General features: G+C 37.4%; 1 protein-coding gene across 3 annotated transcripts in view; it reads right to left on the bottom strand.

The window, feature by feature from the left end:
* The window catches only part of KLF8 (KLF transcription factor 8), a 358412-nt gene that overhangs the window by 13554 nt on the left and 324588 nt on the right, over positions 1-20270 (bottom strand). For all 3 annotated transcript variants that reach the window (XM_060292377.1, XM_060292376.1, XM_060292378.1), the window contains 3 exons: positions 15604-16168; positions 12643-12748; positions 11881-12020 (listed from right to left, as the gene is read on the bottom strand). In XM_060292377.1, coding sequence (XP_060148360.1) covers positions 11881-12020; positions 12643-12748; positions 15604-16168 — 811 coding nt within the window. The remainder of the gene's footprint in view (positions 1-11880; positions 12021-12642; positions 12749-15603; positions 16169-20270) is intronic.

The raw sequence follows: 20270 nt of genomic DNA, 5'->3' as shown, positions 1-20270 counted from the left end.
CTTCAATAAATGGTGCTGGGAAAACTGGACAGCTACATGTAAAAGAATGAAATTAGAACACTCCATAAGACCATACAGAAAAATAAACTCAAAATGGATTAAAGACCTGAATGAAAGGCTGGACACTATAAAAGTCTTAGAGGAAAACATAGGCAGAACACTCTTTGACATAAATTGCTACATGACCTTTTTTCATCTACCTCTTAGAGTAATGAAAATAAAAAGAAAAATAAACAAATGGGATCTAATTTAACATAAAACTTTTGCATAGCAAAGGAAACTTAAAAAAAAAAACAAACCGAAAAGACAACCCACAGAATGGGAGAAAATTTTTGCAAATGAAACAACTGACAAGAGATTAATCTCCAAAATATACAAACAGGTCATAGAGCTCAATAGCAAAAAAACAAATAACCCAAACAAAAAATGGGCAGAAGATCTAAATAGACATTTCTCTAAAGAAGACATACAAATGGCCAAAATGTACGTTAAAAAAGATGCTCAACATCAGCAATTATTAGAGAAATGCAAATCAAAACTATAATGAGGTATCAACTCACACCATTCAGAATGGCCATCATCAAAAAATCTACAAACAATAAATGCTGGAGAAGATGTGGAGAAAATATAAGCCTCCTACACTGTTGGTGGGAATGTAAATTGGTACAGCAACTATGAGAACAGTACGGAGATTCCTTAAAAAACTAAAAATAAAACTACCATATGACCCAGCAATCCCACTCCTGGGCATATGCCCAGAGAATACCATAATTCGAAAAGATACATGCACCCTAATATTCATTGAAGCAGTATTTACAATAGCCATGACATGGAAGCAACCTAAATGTCTTTCAAAAGAGGACTGGATAAAGAAGATGTGGTACATATATGCAATGGAATATTACTCAGCCATTAAAAATAATAAAATAATGTAGCAACATGGATAGACCTGGAGATTATCACACTAAGTGAAGTAAGTCAGAGAAAGACAAATATTATATTACATCACATATGCAGAATAAAAAATGATACAAATGAACTTATTTACAAAACAGGAACAGACTCACAGATTTAGAGAATGAATTTTTGGTTGTCAATGGGGAAAGGTAGCAGGGAGGGATATTTAAGGAGTTTGGGATTGACATGTACACACTGCTTTATTTAAAAAATAATAATAATAAATTATCAGAAGTAGTGTTCAAAGCATTACTAATAAAATGCTAAATGAACTTGCAAACTTGAACAGTTTAGAATTTCACTAGAAACTAGAAAATATTTTAAAAAACAGGACTGAAGAATATAATAACTGAAATTAAAAATTCACTAGAAAAAAATAACAGAAGACTAGGTGATACAGAAAAATGCATAAGTGATCTGCAAGGTAGAATAATGGATATCACCCAATCAGGACAGCAAAAAGAAAAACGATTTAAAAAATTATGGTAGTTTAAGGGACTTTTGAGACAATATCAAATGTTCTAACATTCACATTATAGGGATTCCAGAAGGGGAAAAGAGAGAGAAAGTGTCAAAAATGAATTTGATGAAATTGCAGCTGAAAACTTCCCAAATGTGAAGAAGGAAACAGATATCCAGGTGCAGAAAGCACAGAAAGTCCTAAACAAGATGAATGCAAAGAGACCCATACCAAGACATTTCATAATGAAAATGGCAAAAATTAAACACAAAGAGAGAATTCTAAATGCAGCAAGAGGGGGATTGATCAAGATGGAGGAGTAAGAGGACATCGAGCTCATCTTCCCCATGAACACAGCAAAAATTCAACTATACATGGAACAAGTCACACAGAAAGCTAGCTGAAAACTGGCAGAAAGACTTGTATACAACCAAGGCTGTTAGAAAGATCCACATGTAATGTGGTAGGAAGGAAAGAAAAGTGATTGGGTCAGGATCTGTGCCCCTGGGAAGGGCCTCAGAAGGAAGGGGAGAATGCACAGGCAGACACCAGCCCTTGGAAATGAGCCATGAGAGCCACAGATTGGGCACCCAAGTCCTGGACTCCTGAGCGGGAGAGATGAGCTCACTTGGTTGGTTGGAGGAATGATTGGACTAACAGGAGGGCTGTGGGAAGCCTGGACTTCACTAGTGATAAGCACGTGTGTATGTTGGCTTGCCTCTGAGGCAGGATGGAGAGAAGACTGATCTAATGATTGCCAGATTTCCATGGCCTTCTCTGAATGCATCCCAGCCTGAGCCCAGCAAATGCTTTGGCCTGCTCACTTCTTGCCACAGTGCCACACTGGATCTAGGGTTGCCATGACCAGGAAGAAGACTTGGCTGTAGAATGCAGAGGATACTGATTCCCAGAGGAGAGCCTGGGTAGAGTGGTGGTAGATATTGTTAGTTCTTACTCAAGCAGTGCATCAGATGTAGCCCAAAACTCTGACAGTGGCCACTCTACCACAGCTCATGCCCTGTATATGCTGAGAATCCCCACAGGACTCCCACCTGCCCTGCATTATGATTCCAGAACTGGGTGGGTGCAGCAGAAGCTAGGGACTAAATCAGCTGTGAGGGACAAAGGGGACTTCCATCCAATGCTGTGTCTGAGCCAAGCAAGGAAAACAATTGTGGGTGCCTCCACAGGCAGTAAAATGGAGATAGCTTCATCCTCTGTCTGTAGCTGACATGAGCCTAGAGCTTGCACAGAGTCACATTGCTTCAGCACTCTGCCACTCTGGGGCAAGGACCCGAATCCTGGGAGAAGGGAAAACACACACTTAAACAGAGACAGCTCAGGCCTGACCCTCAGAGCTTCTGCTCCAGCAACATGGGATCAGACCCCACCTCTGATAGGGCCATGATGGCTACTGAGCAGAGGGGAAGTTCCACCTCACACCCAGCTCCATCTCTAGCTTCTCCATCTCCAGCCCCACCAAAGTGATAGCTGCCAGCACACCCTGGGGAAAGAAATGACTTGCATCCACATCAAATCCAGCTCTCCAAGCAAAGACATTGGGCACACACATTCTGTACAGGGCACTCCCACATAAGAACACCCCTTCAAGAAAGTAATAGGTAACTGTTTCACCTAAATTAATAGAGACAGAGAAATTTAAGCAAAATGAAAAGGCAGAGGAACTGCTCTCAATGAAAAGAGCAAGAGAATATACCTGAAGAAAATGAATAATGAAACAGAAATAAACAATTTGACAAATAAAGAATTCAAAGCATTGGTAACAAAAATGTTAAGTAAATTAGGGAAGATTATAGATGAACACAGTAAAAATTTTAACAAGTAGAAAACATTTAAAAAGCCCCATTAAGAAATGAAGAATTAAATAAGTGAAATAAAATACACACTAGAAGGAATGAATAGCAAATTAAGTGATGCATAAGAACACATAAGTGATATGGAAGGTAGAATACTGGAAATCACCCAATCAGAACAGCAAAAAGAAAAACCAATTTAAAAATAAAAGCAGTATAAGATATCTGGGATAACATTAAGCGTACCAACGTTCACATTATAGGGGTCTCAGAAGAAGAGAGAGAGAAGGGGATTGAAGATGTATTTGAGTAAATTATGGCTGAAAACTTCCCAAACTTAAAGATGGAAACAGATATACAAGTACAGGAAGCACAGAGGGTACCAAACTAGATTAACCCAAACAGATCTACACCAAGATATACCATATTTTTACAAATAACAAAAGTTAAAGACACAATTATATAGGAATCAATAGAAAAACAAAGTCATATACAAGGGAACATCCATAAGACTATCAGCTAATTTCTCTGCAGAAACTTTGTAGGCAAGAAGGGAATGGTATAATATATTCAAAGGGTTGAAAGGGGAAAAAAACCCCTGCAACCTATGATACTCTACCCAGCAAGATTATCATTCAGAATCAGAGAGATAAAGAACTTCTCAGACAAGAAAAAACTAAAAGAGTTCATCAATACTAAACCTACCATAAAAGAAATGTTAAAGGGTCTTCTCTAAGTGGAAAAGAAGTAAGAATCTATTGTAAAGGGAAAATCCCACCAGGAAAGGCAAATATATAGTAAGGATTGAAGATCAACCAATTAAGTAAGCCAGTACAAAGATTAAAAAGACAACATATTATAAAAGCAACTATAACTACATAAACAGTTAAGAGATAAACATGAAGATGTAAAATATGATGTCAAAAAAAACAAAACATTGGGGAGGGAAGTAAAAAATGTGGATTTTTTAGAATGTGTTTGAACTTAAACGACTACGGGTTTAAAAGAGTAGATATAGTTATAGATCAACATATATGAACCCCATGCTAACCACAAATCGAAAACCTATGTAGAGACCCAAAAAATAAAAATAAGGGAATACAATAATACTACTTTAAAAAAAATCATCAAACCACAAGGGAAGAAAAACAGAAGAAGAAATGAACAGAGAAGAACTACAAAAACAATCAGAAAACAAGTAATAAGATGGGAATAAGTACATACCTATCAATAACTACTTCAGATGTCAATGGACTAAATGCTCCAATAAAAAAATATGGTGACTGAATACCAAAACAAGACCCATGTGTATGTTGCTTACAAGAGACTCACTTCAGAGTTAAACACACACACAGAAGGAAACTGAGGGGTTGGAAAAATATTTCATACAAATGAAATAAATATGAAAGTAGAGGTAACAATACTCAAAGACAAAATAGACTTTAAAACAAAGGCCATAACCAAAGACAAACAAAGGCATTATATACTGATAAAGGAATCGATACAAGAAGATGATATTTTGTTAACATATAAGAACCCAATATGGGAGCACCTAAATACATAAAACAAAATGACAATAATTCAATAATAGTAGGGAACTTTAACACTCCACTTATAGCAATTGACAGACCATTTGTACAGAAAATCAATAAGGTAACGGTGGTCTTAAATGACACAATAGTCCAGTTGGACTTAATAGATATCTATAGGACATTTGATCACAAAACAGCAAAATACACATTTTTTTCAAGTGCACATGGAACATTCTCCAGGATAGATCACATGTTAGGCCACAAAAGAAGCCTCAATAAATTTAAGAAGATAGAAATAATATCATGTACTTTTTCCCAACAACAATGGTATAAAACTAGAAATCAATTACAAGAAGAAAAATAGGAAAAGCACGAACACATGGAGACCAAACAACAGGCTTCTACAAAAACCAATGGTTCAATGAAGAAATCAAGGAGGAAATCAGAAAATACCTCCAGGTAGATGAAAATGGAAACACAAGTTTCCAAAATCTATGGGATGCAGCAAAAGCAGTTCTAAGAGGGAAGTTTTGTCAATACAGGCCTACCAGAAGAAACAAGAAAAATCTCAAAAAAACAATCTAAACTTCCATCTAAAAGAATTAGAAAAAGATGAACAAAGAAAGCCCAAAGTCAGCAGAAGAAAGGAAATCATAAAGATCAGCAAGGAAATAAATAACATGGAGATCAAACAAAAACAAAACAATAGAAATGGTCAATGAAACTAAGACCTAGTTTTTTTGAGAAGATAAACAAAATTGATCAATCTTTATGTAGCCTCATCAAAAAGAAAAGAGAGAGGATACAAATAAACAAAACAAATGAAAGAGGAGGAAATAACAATGAATTACACAGAGATAAAAAAATTAAAAGAGAAAACTATCAATAGTTATATGTCAACAAAATGGAAAACCTAGAAGAAATGGACAAATTTCTAGAAACATACAACCTTCCAAAACTGAACTAGAAAGCAATAGACAACCTAGTCAGAATGATCACTAGTAGTGAAATTAAATTTGTTACCAAAAAAACAAAAAAAAATTCCCAGCAAACAAAATTTCAAGGTCTGTTGAATTCAAAGGGAAATTCTACCAAACATTTAAAGAAGAGTTAGAGTTACCCTGGTGGTGCAGTGGTTAAGAATCTGCCTGCCAACATAGGGGGCATAGGTTTGAACCCTGGTCCGGGAAGATCCCACATGCCACAGAGCAACTAAGCCCATGCATCACAACTACTCAGCCTGCACTCTAGAGCCCGTGAGCCACAACTCCTAAGCCCATGTGCTGCAACTACTGAAGCCCATGTGCCTACAGCCCATGCTCTGCAACAAGAGAAGCCACTGCAATGAGAAGCCCGTGCACCACAATGAAGAGTAGCTCCTGCTCGCTGCAATTAGAGAAAGCCCTCACGCAATCAATGAAGACCCAATGCAGCCAACAATAAAATAAGTAAAATAAATTTTTAAAAAATAAAGAGTTAATACCTATTCTTCTCAAACCATACAAAGAAATTATAGAGGATGGAGTATTCTCAAATTCATTATACGAGGCCACCATTACCCTGATACCAAAACCAGAAAAAGAAACTATAAAATCAAAATTATGCACCAATATCTCTGATGAATATATATGTAAAAATCCTGAACAAAATATTAGCAAAAGGAACCAACAGTACATAAAAAGGATCTATGGTTAAGTGGGACTTATTCCAGGGTTGCAAGAATGGTTCAATATTTGCAAATCAATCAAAACAGATTAACAAAAAGAAGAATAAAAATCATGAGATAATCTCAATAAGCACTGAAGAAGCATTTGACAAAATTCAGCATGTTTATAATAAAAACTCTCAAAAAGTGAGCATAGAGGGAATATACCTCACCATAATAAAGGCAAGCCTACAGTTAACATCATACTCAATGATGAAAAGATGAAAGTTTTTTCTCTAATACAGTGGTCCCCAAGCTTTTTGGCACCAGGGACCAGTTTCATGGAAGACAACTTTTCCATGGACTGGGGTGGTGGAGATGGTTTCGGGATGATTCAAGTGCATTACATTTATTGTGCACTTTATTTCTATTATTATAACATTGTAATATATAATGAAATAATTATACAACTCACCATAATGCAGAATCAGTAGGAGCCCTGAGCTTGTTTTCACTTGCCACTCATTGATAGGGTTTTGATATGAGTCTGCAAGCAATTGATTTATTATGGTCTCTGTGCAGTCAAACCATTCTGCTAATGATAATCTGTATTTGCAGCCACTCCCCAGCACTAGCATCATTTCCTCAGCTCTACCTCAGATCATCAGGCATTAGATTCTCATAAGGAGTGTGCAACCTAGATCCCTTGTATGCACAGTTCACAGTAGGGTTTGTGCTCCTATGAGACTCTAAGGCCACCACTGATATGACAGGAGAAGGAGCTCAGGCAGTAATGCAAGTGATGGGGAGCAGCTGTAAATACAGATGAAGTTTCACTCGCTTGCCCACTGCTCGCCTCCTGCTGTGCAGTTTGGTTCCTAACAGGCCACAGACCAGTACCAGTCATTGGCCCGGGGGTGGGGACCCCTGCTCTAATACAAAGAACAAGACTAGGATGCCCATTATTGCCACTTTTGCTCAACATAGTATTGGAAATTCATGTTAGAGAAGTTAAACAAGAAAAAGAAGTAAAAGACATCCAAATTGGAAGGGAGGAAGTAAAACTGTCACTATTTGCAGATGACATAGAAAACCTGAGGTTTATAACAAAAAGCTATTAGAACTGATAAATGATTTCAGTAAAGTTACAGGATACAAGATTAATATACAGAAATCTGTAGATTTTCTATACACTAATAATGAACTAGAAGAAATGTAAATTAAGGAAACCATCCCATTTACAATCACATCAAAAAGAATAAAATACCTAGGAATAAACTTAACCAAGGAGATGAAAGACCTATACTCTAAAACTATAAAACATTGATAAAGAAATTTGAAAATAATACAAAAAATGGAAATATACTCCATGTTCTTGGATTTGAAGAATTAATATTGTTAAAATATCCATACCACCCAAAGCAATCTACAGATTTAATGTAATCCCTATCCAAATACCCATGACATTTTTCACTGATCTAGAACTAGTAATCCTAAAATTTATATGGAACCACAAAAGACCCTGAATAGCAAAAGCAATCATCAGAAAAAAAGAACGAAACTGAAAGTGTCATGCTCCCTGACTTTAGACTATACTACAAAGCTACAGTAATCCAAACAGATTGGTACTGGCACAAAAACAGACACATATATCAGTGGAACAGAACAGAGAGCCCAGAAATTAACCCATATACATATAGCCAATTAATCCATGACAAAGGGCACAAAAATGTACAATGAGGAAAAGACAGTCTCTTCAGTAAGTGGTGCTGGGAAAACTGGACAGCTACATATAAAAGAATGAAATAAAGCATTTTCTAACACCATATAAAAATAAAATCAAAATATATTAGAGACCTAAATTTAATATCATAAACCATAAAATGTCTAGAAGAAAGCATATGGGGGACACTCTTTGACATAATTTGTAGCAATATTTTTTTTGGATCTGTCTCCCCAGGCAAAGGAAACAAAACAAAAATAAATAGATGGGACCTAATTAAACTTAACAGCTTTTGCACAGCCAAGGAAACCATCTACAAAATGAAAAGGCAACCTACTGAATGGGAGAAAATATCTTCAAACAGTATGTCCAATAAGGTGTAAAATCATATATATATATATATATATATATATATATATAAAATGAAAACTTCATATAAAAAAAGAAGAACCTAATGAAAAAATGGGTAGAAGACCTGCAGACACATTTTTCTAAAGACATATACATGGCCAACAGGCACATGAAAAAAATGCTCAACATCACTAAACATCAGGGAAATGCAAATCAAAACCACAAAGAGGTATCACCTCACATCCTTCAGAATGGCTAATATCAAAATGTCTACAAATAACAAATGTTGGATAAAATGTGGAGAAAAAGAAACCCTAGTACACTTTTGGTGGGAATGTAAATTGGTGTAACCATTATGGAAAACAATATGGAGGTTTCTCAAAAAACATAAATAGAACTACCATATGATCCAAGCAATTCCACTTCTGGGTATATATCTGAAGAAAATGAAAATGCTAGTTTGAAAAGACTAGTATTTTCAACGTTGGAATAGCACCCCAACGTTCATAGCAGCATTATTTACAATAACCAAAATATGGAAGCAACCTAAGTGTCCATCAACAGAAGAATGGATAGAGAAGTATATATATATACTCAATGAAATATTACTAGGCATAAAAAAGAATGAAATTCTGCCATTTGCAGCAGCTTGGACGGCCCTAAAGAGTATTATGTTTAGTGAAATAAGTCAAACAGAGAAAGACATATTTTATGATATCACTTACATGTGGAATCTAAAAAATAATATAAATGAATGTATATGCAAAATAGAAATAGACTCACACGTGTAGAACACAAACTTGTGGTTACCAAAGCAGAAAGGGAAGTGGGGAAGGGGTAAATTAGGAGAATGAGATGAAGAGATATAAACTACTATTATAAAATAGATAAGCAACAAGGATATATTGTATAGCACAGGAAATTATAGCCATTATCTTGTAATAATTTATAATGGAGTATAATCTGCAAAAATACTAAATCACTATGCTTTATACCTGAGAATGATATAATATTGTAAATCAACTATACGTCAATAAAAAAAGATGTGGTACACACACACACACACACACACACACACACACACCACACACACACACACACACACACACACACACACACTGGAATATTACTCAGCCATAAAAAAATAAAATCTTGCCATTTGAAACAAAGTGGATGGACCTGGACAGTATTATGCTTAGTGAAATAAGTCAGACAAAGACAAGTATAAGTTTTCACTTACATGTAGAATCTAAAAGAAGAAAACAAATGAATAAATATAACAAAACAGAAAGAGAATCACAGATATAGAGAATAAACTAGTGGTTACCAACGGGAAGAGGAATGGTGGGTACAAATTTCAGTTCTGCAAGATAAATAAGTCCTAGAAGTCTAATGTACAACAATGTGACTGTAGTTAACAATATTGTATACTTGAAATTTGCTAAGAGGGTGTATCTTAGGTGTTCTCATGAGACACACACACACACACACACACAAGGTAACTTTGTGAGGTGATGGACGGGTTAATCAGTTTGTTTGTGGTGAATATTTCAGAATGTATACATATCAAATCACCCATTTTTACATCTTGAATATGAACAATTTTAATTTTCAACTATAAAGTTGGAGGAGAAAAAGAATAAATTAAGACAAAAAGCCTAACTGTGTGGAAGTGAGACTGGAATTGAAAGGATACAAATAATAGCTCACATATATTGAGAGTTTACTATATGTCAGACAGTATTCTAAGTGTTTAAACTATTAATATTCCCAGATAAGGAAACTGAGGCAAAGAAAGGTGAAGTAACTTTCAGCTAATGAGTGATAGACTGGGATGTCAAATTCAGGCAGTGTAGTTTCACAGTGTATGCTCTTGGCTATTATGTTTACATCCTCAATAAATGAGCTATTTGAAGAAAGAAATAATAGAAGTTTAGAAACACATAACTGGGGGCACAGAGAATGTTAAGAATCAATCATTAATTTTGAGCCTGAGTGAATGGGTGATGCTGTTATTAAAAACTGGGGCTTAACTGTATGTTAAATGGAAATTGTTGTATCTGTACTTTCTGCTTTGCATGATTGTATGCTCAAAGGAGATGAAGGGCTGCATTGCATACTAGAGGTGGTATCCAGATAAGCTAGAGCCTCATGGCTCTCTGCTGAGAATATCTACCAGAGACAAGGATATCACTCTCTGGAACCCCTCGCAATGAACCCCAATCTTTAGAGTGCAATAAAGCAGGCATTTCTTCAGCTGTCTCAGTTCCAAAGAACCTGTGGGATACCAGTAATAGAACAAAAGTATACCCAGGTTGCATACCAAGGTTGGGTTCTATACAAACTCTAATACAGTATATGTTTACAAGAAAAGAGGCCCCCTTCCTAGTCCAGGGTGTCCAAATCTCACTTCTGAGCTGGAGATGATTGGGGGTGAGAAGTCTTCAAGGAGAGGGTACAAACTGATGACTAAAAAGCTATTTCTGGCCCATAGGCAGGTTTCTTTGAATCTATGGTGTTATAAAATTTGTTTAATTACATGACAACATTCAAAATCTAGGATGTTTCACATAAAAATCATGATTCTTGGGTTTCCCCGGTGGCGCAGTGGTTGAGAGTCCGCCTGCCGATGCAGGGGATGTGGGTTCGTGCCCCGGTCCGGGAAGATCCCACATGTCACGGACCGGCTGGGCCCATGAGCCATGGCCTCTGACCCTGCGCGTCCGGAGCCTGTGCTCCACAATGGGAGAGACCACAACATTGAGAGGCCCACGTACCACCAAAAAAAAAAAAATCAATCATGACTCGTTTTAATTTGGGAGATTTGGTAATACTTATTTGGAGTTGAGTGATAGTTCTCCTTCAGATGGGGCAATTTGCTCACTCCCTCAGCACCCCCCTCAGCCCCCAGGTCTGCTTTACTTATTCTTTCGAATGTCCACCTTTCATTTCTAATGAGAACAAAGATATGTTATAGGTTGGTAAATGATGCTGAGCTCCAAAAGCCTGCTTTAATTTCACTGTACTTTTCAATACTCAATAAAACTTGTAGGGCTCTGGTAGCAAGGGAGGGAGTCTTATCTGCCTTAATCTTCTTATAAATGTTATGACTTCCCAATTAGAAAGACCTACAGGTGCTCAATGGGAATGATAACTATTCAGAAGACACCAGGTTTAGTGTTTTCTTAGGCTGGTTTCATGAAAGCTACCGTAGAGTAGAAACAAGACATAGGGGTAAAAGCCATGAATGGAACCTGTGCCCATGAGTATAACTAGATCAACCTTTGTTTCAAGACTTTCTTCTCTTCCTGTCTCTCAGAGACTGTGTGTGTGTGTGTGTGTGTGTGTGTGTGTGTGTGTGTGTGTGTGTGTTGGGGGTAGAGTGGAGGTGGGCAGACCTGTATGGATTCTTCGGTGGGCTTTCAGGTGAGAGCTTTTTGTGTACACTTTGCTGCATCCTGCAAAGTCACACTGGTGAATCCGTCTTCTCTTCAAGTCAAGGGACTCTTCTCCCTGCATTTGGCTCATTGCTGCTGGCCTGAGCAAAGAAAGAGAGATAAGGCCAAATAGTGATTTTAAAGTGGAGGCTAAATAAATGGACTTACATATAATGGGATCACCTCATACGTGCATTTAATTTATGCAAATTTAATACCAGCCCCCCCCCCAATAATTGAAATAGCTCAAGCAATTCCCTCAACTAAGCCATTCTGCTCAGTAAATGCAGGTCCCAGAAGGTGGTAATGTTTCTTTGGGTGGTTTCTGTTCCCAAGCAATATGAGCATTTCACTTCAATAAGCTTCATTCTTAGGTTTAAAGAAATGTATTTTTCATCCAACATGGTTGCTAAAAGACAAGCCAATGATAAGGTTGCTTTAAACTTACAGAGACAAACAGAATGCAACTGTACTTTATAGGAAATTTGTATATTTTCCAAGGGTAAAAATTGATGATCTACAATTAAAACATTACTGTGTCATAACATCCATGTCCATGCACATGTGTACATACAAGCTCATACCTTCGCTGAAAAGGCAGTTTACTTATATTTTGTTGTCCTCGAATTCTTACTATTGTGTCTGAGAATTTGTTCCACTTTTACCACAGACACACACATATATACACAGAGACAGACCGGAAGTAAAGATAAAAGTACTTACTCTTGTACCTGAATACCCTGTAAGGCTGAGGATCCACTCTCAATTGCACTCTCCTCACTGTCACTTGGGATCTCCAATGGAGACATGGAGGTGGGGTCAACTTTAACTAAAAGCAAAGAAAAGGAGCAGTGTGGGCTACAAATATATGAACCTCTAATCATTTTCAGGATTCCCAGTTTGGCCCACAATGAAAAGTAGCAGCAAGATAGAGAAATAAAGAAAAAGCAAAGATGGAAGAAGTATATTTGTATGGAAGGAAAAGAAGAGCATTTAAAATTTTAGCAGAGCGGAATAAAGAAATTTCTTTGAGGGAAGGGTAGTGTGGAGCATTGTCACTAGAATGAGCTTCTCTAGGATAGTGAGCAAGATAAGATAGTGGGTTTCCCTAGGATAAGGTCTGGGTACGATTCAACTCCCTATCTCGAGGACCCAAGACAGTGTCTGTTGAAAAGTCAGGTTCAATTTGTATTTGTTGAATCAAACTCTAAATAGTTCCCTGGCTGTCCTCAGATCAATGCCTAGGCTCATGCTAGAGGTGAGAACATCCCCTTTGGCTTTTGTGTTCCTTAATGGAAATGAGTCATTAAGATGAGACACATAATGCATGTCTAGCAGGTGCTTGATACATGTTAATGTCCTTCCCTTCCACCTATGTTGGCAGAAGCCCTTAAATCTTTATTGACAACCAATGGTGTTTCTGACGCCTAACAAAACTCAGTTACATGGTCAGACATCTAGATCTAGTGAAAGCTTCAAAATTTCTATATAGAAGAAACTTAAGCGTGGCAATAAAGTTGGGGACGGGGAGTATTTGGCTAGAGCAGTCACCTCCATACATTGTGTATCATTCACTAAAACGTTTTAAGCATATATCTGTGTCTGTGTCTCTGCATGTGTATGTGTGTGTTTATGATATAAATGTACTAGCATCCTAAAATTTTGTGTACATTATGAAAAATAAACAAAATATCATGTAAAGGGTGAGACAATACAAATAGAAGTTTTGATGCTTTCTTTTTGTGCTCCAAATACTTTGTGCAATACCCCCTTTGCCCCCCACCAAGGTGTAAGCATACCATTTGGAGACCACTGTGCTAATGGTCTTAGCTTGAAACTACGTTGAACACTTTACAATTTATTCCATTTATTTAAAATGGTTCTGATTTGGCTTCCCTGGTGGCGCAGTGGTTGAGAGTCCGCCTGCTGATGCAGGGGACGCGGGTTCATGCCATGGTCTGGGAAGATCCCACATGCCGCAGAGCGGCTGGGCCCGTGAGCCATGGCCGCTGAGCCTGCGCGTCCGGAGTCTGTGTTCTGCAACGGGAGAGGCCACAACAGTGAGGCCCGCATACCGCAAAAAAAAACAAAAAACAAAATAAAATGGTTCTGATGGACTGATGGATATTATGATGGGGGGGAATTCAAAGCCCATCAAACCATCCCTTGGTGTTACCACTGCCTTGATATCAGTAAATTCTCACACAAAGAATTTTATTTTCCCATCTCCTGTTTTGTTTGGCTCTCTCCCTATATGAAAATTTATAATTGTATTTTAAATAAACCCCTCAGGGGATCTCAAAAGCAAGATTGTTATGAATACTTATCATTACCACAACTAACCACTAATCAATAACGGCATTTTTATTCAAAAGAACACAGCGGAGTCTCAGCAACTTGATGCTTAGTACGTCATTCTCCTACATTTAGTGATGGAAAGATCACAAGGCATTGAATTTCAAAGGTAGAAAACTCTTAGAAAGTTTTTTTTTTACACTGAGCTGAAATCTGGTTCCTAGTCATTTCCACCCGCATATCTGCACTTTGGTCTTTTTAATTCATGCTAAACATTTATCATCTCCTTTCTGACATGGGTTTTAGTCCTCTCACCATCTTAATCTTTCTCCTCTGATTATACTCCAATTTCCCAACATCCTTCCTAAAGCTGAACATCCAAAACTGCTTGTAATTCTACAGATGTGGTGAAGGTAAATATCTTGAACCACTTCAAGAAGCCATATAATTTTCTTCCAACATTCTCCATTACAAACTAGATATGTCTCTAGGAGGGGAACTGGGTGGCTGGGGGATAGTGGTGAAAGGGAGATAAACATACCTTTCTGAATTCTGAACTTATTTTAAAAATAAATAAAAGGTAAGATTACAGCATATGAACTCTCTCCTGGAAAAAGTTTCAAGTTTGTTCATCACATCACTTTTTACAAGACAACTATTATCTACCACTGTCCTCTCTGGAGATGTACAAAGAAAAATAAGATGGAGTCTTGTCCTCGAGAAATTTACAATTCAATTGGGAAGAATGCCCATACACTTGTGATACAAGCATGTAAAAAATAACGTGCAAGGTGATAGATGCTAAATGAGGTGGAACACAGGAAAGATGGCAAAATTTCAAAGAAGACTATTTTACCTGTAGGGAAGAGAAAAGGTACAGTGCTGGGAGAGGCTGGGAGGTAAGGCTGGCTATGTATGTAGGGCTAGAAACATTCTCAACTTTTCTACAAAGCATTCTTAATGGCATAGAAGACTAAACACATCCTCCTGGAAAGTCCCAGTGTAGTTGCTTTAGTAGCTTAAAACTATTTTTGAAGGTCATGTTTTAAAATATTATTCAAATGTTATATTTTCTCTTTAATAAAATCATATTTTAAAAATATAAAATGTTTTAAATTACTTACTGTCAAATAATATAGAGGTTCCAGAAAGATACATAGTATTTCACTCAAAGATATGTATACCCCAGTTTGAGAAACATGGGCTAAATGAAAAATATTCTTTGTACATTTGTAAGCGCTGAAGAGACATGATAAAAACAGTATTTATGAAAAATTGCTCTTAAAGCTGTATGCAAGAATAATTGGAAAAGAAATAGGAGATACAATATTCAAAAAGGGAATAGATGAAGGAAGGTAAAGTCTAGCAAAGGGGCAGATTGATGCTCACCTGATCCAGCATTTTTGCCATCTCCTCCAATGAGTGGGACTGTAATGGCTGCAGGGCTCCCATCTGCAGGCAAAGTAGTATACACCATGGGCAGTGACTGCACCATCACTGGGATGGCCTTCAGGCTACCCATCTTATTTGGCAGATTGACTGAGGGGATGCTGTGAATCACATGTAAGATCTGCTGACCACCAGTGCCCTGAGAGGAGGCCAGGATAGAGCCTGGGGTCAGAACAGTAGGGATGTTTGCTGAAGTGCCTGTGTCTGATGTTGAAGTGGATACTACAAGTGTCTGGGAAGCAGACTGTGGCTTGGGAGGACGTATTGGAGCTTGCAGCATACTGGCAGGCTGAAGAGGAGACTTTGGCTTGTGAAAGGAGAGGTCAACTGGTTCCACCTGGGGCAGGTTGAAATCATTAGCCAGAAGTTCTTCTGGGGGCTCAATCTTGATGTCATTTAACAGTGCTGGGTTCTCCATGGGGTTGGCATCCAGGAGTGGTGGAGATGTCATATTACCTCTGTCTGCTGCCTTAAGGGAATCTCTAATTTTAACAGGGCCAGTGACCTAAAATAAATACATAAACAAATGAGAGGTGCAAACAGTGAGTGTTAGTACCCTGAAGAAGAGATATGTGAGCAATGAAAGAAAGAAATCTCTATTCTGTTGTCATGGACAGAATATACAGGGAGTTGAGAAAAATTAGGCAAGAGGAAAAAGTAAAACAAGAGTAAAGAGGAAAAAAGAGGGAAACTTTATTGAGTACCAGCATCAGGCACTGTATAAGGCAATTAATACAAATTATTTCATTTAAACTTTACAATAATTCTGCAAGATTAATTAGAATCAACACACCTGAGTATCCACTATTAGTACTGTGTCAAGCCCAGTGAGGGCACAAATGAATAAGGTATAGCCACGAAGTACATACTAACATACCAACTACAATGATAGAATAATATGAGTAGCTTATAAGTCATACCATAATAAGTGATGCAGTAGATATGCAAGCAAGGTATTTTAGAAAAAGAAAAAGGAATGATTCATTCTGTCTAGAAGATCAGGGAAGGTTTCAAGGAGGAAGTGATATTTCAGATGAGTCTTAGAGAATTAATAGAAGTTCTGTAAGAAGAGAAAGGGTAAAAAAAAAATTTCCATCTACAGAGACATACCAACAGACAATATGCTTAGGTAGTAATGATGCAGTACAGTCAGTTTTATTAAATGCAAAATATATCTGTGCAACTTTTAAATTTAAAAATACCAATTAAGGGACTTCCCTGGTGGTCCAGTGGTTAAGACTCTGTGCTTCCAATGCAGGGGGCACAGGTTTGATTCCTGGTCGGGGAACTAAGATCCCACATGCAGCATGGCCAAAAAATAAATACTAATTAAATGATCACTTTATAGGTAATATATAAAATAACATAAAACCTCAACCTAATAACAATTTTTCTGAGTTGAATGAATTCAAAGATCAAGGATATCCCCAAATAAAACATGGGTAGACGGGAACAATCACCAACAGGAAGACATTGGAACTCACCAAAAAAGATATCCCACATCCAAAGACAAAGGAGAAGTCCCAGTGAGACAGTAGGAGGGGCACAATCACAATAAAGTCAAATCCAATAGTTGCTTGATGGGTGACTAACAAACCAGAGAACATTTATACCACAGAAGTCCACCCACTGGAATGGAGGTTCTGAGCCCATGTCAGGCTTCCCAACCTGGGGATCTGGCAAGAGGAGGAGGACTTCCTAGAGAATCAGACTTTGAAGGCTAGTGGGATTTGATTGCAGAACTTTGACAGGACTGGGGGAAAGAGAGACTCCACTCTTGGAGGGAACACACAGGGTGGTGTGTGCATTGTGACCCAAAAAAGGGAGCAGTGATGCCATGGGAGAGAGAACCAGACCTGCCTGCTAGTGCTAGAGGCAGGGGGTGGCTGTGTCTCACCGTGAGGACAAGGACACTGGCAGCAGAAGTTCTGGGAAATACTCCTTGGTGTGAGCCCTCACAGGGTCCGCCATTAGCCCCAACAAAGAGTCCGGGTAGGCTCCAGTGTTTGGTTGCCTCAGGCCAAACAACCAACAGGGAGGGAATCTAGCCCCACCCATCATCAGACAAGTACAATAACGTTTTACTGAGCTCTGCCTACCAGAGCAACAGCCAGCTCTACCCACCACCAGTCCCTTCCATCAGGAAATTTGCACAAGCCTCTTAGATAGCCTCACCCACCAGAGAGCAGACAGTGGAAGCAAAAAGAACTACAGTCCTACAGCCCGTGGAACAAAACCCACATTCACAGAAAGATAGACAAAATGAAAAGGCAGAGGACTATGTACCAGATGAAGAAACAATATAAAACCCCAGAAAAACAACTCAATGAAGTAGAGATAGGCAACCTTCCAGAAAAAGAATTCAGAATAATGATAGAGAAGATGATCCAGGACTGTGGAAAAAGAATGGAGGCAAAGATAGACAAGATGCAAGAAATGTTTAACAAAGAACTAGAAGAATTAAAGAACAAACAGAGATGAAAAATGCAATAACTGAAATGAAAAATACACTAGAAGGAATCAATAGCAGGATAACTGAGGCAGAAGAACGGATAATTGATGTGGAAGAGAGAATGGTGGAATTCACTGCTGAGGAACAGAATAAAGAAAAAAGAATGAAAATAAATGAAGACAGCCTAAGAGACCTCTGGGACAATATAAAATGCAACAACATTTGCATTATAAGGATCCCAGAAGGAGAAGAGACAGAGAAGGAACTGAGAAAATATTTGAAGAGATTATAGTCAAAAAGTTCCCTAATGTGGGAAGGAAATAGGCACACAAGTCCAGGAAGTGCACAGAGTCCCATACAGGATAAACCCAAGGAGAAACAAGCTGAGACACATAGTAATCAAATTGGCAAAAATTAAAGACAAAGAAAAATTATTGAAAGCAAAAAGGGAAAAATGACAAATAACATACAAGGGAACTCCCATAAGGTTAACATACAAGGGAATTCCCATAAGGTTAGCAGCTGATTTCTCAGAGGAAACTCTCCAAGCCAGAGGGAATGGCATGACATATTTAAAGTGATGAAAGGGAAGAAAGTACAACCAAGATTACTCTACCTGGCAAGGACCTCATTCAGATTTGATGGAGAAATCAAAAGCTTTACAGACAAGCAAAAACTAAGAGAATTCAGCACCACCAAACTATCTCTACAGCAAATGTTAAAGGAACTTCTCTAAGTGGGAAAGACAAGAGAAGAAAAGGATCTATAAAAACAAACCCAAAACAATTAAGAAAATGGTAATAGGAACATACATATCAATAATTACCTTAAACGTGAATGGATTAAATGCTCCAACCAAAAGACACAGGCTCATTGAATGGTTACAAAGCAAGACCCATATATATACTGTCTACCAGAGACCCACTTCAGACCGAGCGACACATACAGACTGAAAGTGAGGGAATGGAAAAAGATATTCCATGTAAATATCAACAGAAACCTGGAAGCAATTCTCATATCAGACAAAATAGACTTTAAAATAAAGAATGTTACAAGAGAAAAAGAAGGACACTACATAATCATCAAGGGAGCAATCCAAGAAAATATAACAAATATAAATATATATGCACCCAATATAGGAGCACATCAATACGTAAGGCAACTGCTAACAGCTATAAAAGAGGAAATCAACAATAACCCAATAATAATGGGTGACTTTAACACCTAACTAACACCAATGGACAAATCACCCAAACAGAAAATTAATAAGGAAACATGAGATTTAAATGACACATAGACCCACTAGATTTAGTTGATATTAATAGGACATTCCATCCAAAAACAGCAGATTACATTTTCTTCTCAAGTGCACACAGAACATTCTCCAGGATATATCACATCTTGGGTTACAAATGAAACCACAGTAAATTTAAGAAAATTGAAATCATATCAAGCATCTGTTCTAACCACAACGCTATGAGATTAGAAATCAGTTACAGGGGAAAAAACCATAAAAAACACAAACACATGGAGTCTAAACAATATGTTACTAAATAACCAAGAGATCACTGAATAAATCAAAGAGGAAATCAAAAAATACCTAGAGACAACTGGCAACACAAGCACGATGATCCAAAACCTATGGGATGCAGAAAAAACAGTTCTAAGAGGGAAGATTATAGCAATACAAGCCTACCTCAAGAAACAAGAAAAATCTCAAATAAACAACCTAAACTTAAACCTAAAGGAACTAGAGAAAGAAGAACAAACAAAACCCAAAGTTAGCAGAAGGAAAGAAATCATAAGGATCAGAGAGAAATAAATGAAATAGAAACAAAGAAAACAATATTAAAGGTCAATAAAACTAAAAGCTGGTTCTTTGAGAAGATAAACCAATTGATAAACCATTAGTCAGACTCATCAAGAAAAAGAGGAAGAGGCTTTAAATCAATAAAATTAGAAATGAAAATAGGAGAAGTTACAACAGACACCACAGAGATACAAAGCATCCTAAGAGACTACTACAAGTAAATCTATGCTAATAAAATGGACAACCAGGAAGAAATGGACAAATTCTTAGAAAGGTATAACCTTCCAAGACTGAACCAGGAAGAAATAGAAAATATGAATAGACCAATGACAAGTAATGAAATTG

This window comes from Globicephala melas, chromosome X (assembly GCF_963455315.2).
Source record: "Globicephala melas chromosome X, mGloMel1.2, whole genome shotgun sequence".
Classification (NCBI taxonomy): Eukaryota; Metazoa; Chordata; class Mammalia; order Artiodactyla; family Delphinidae; genus Globicephala; species Globicephala melas.
This window is presented reverse-complemented; position numbering and strand designations above follow the sequence as displayed.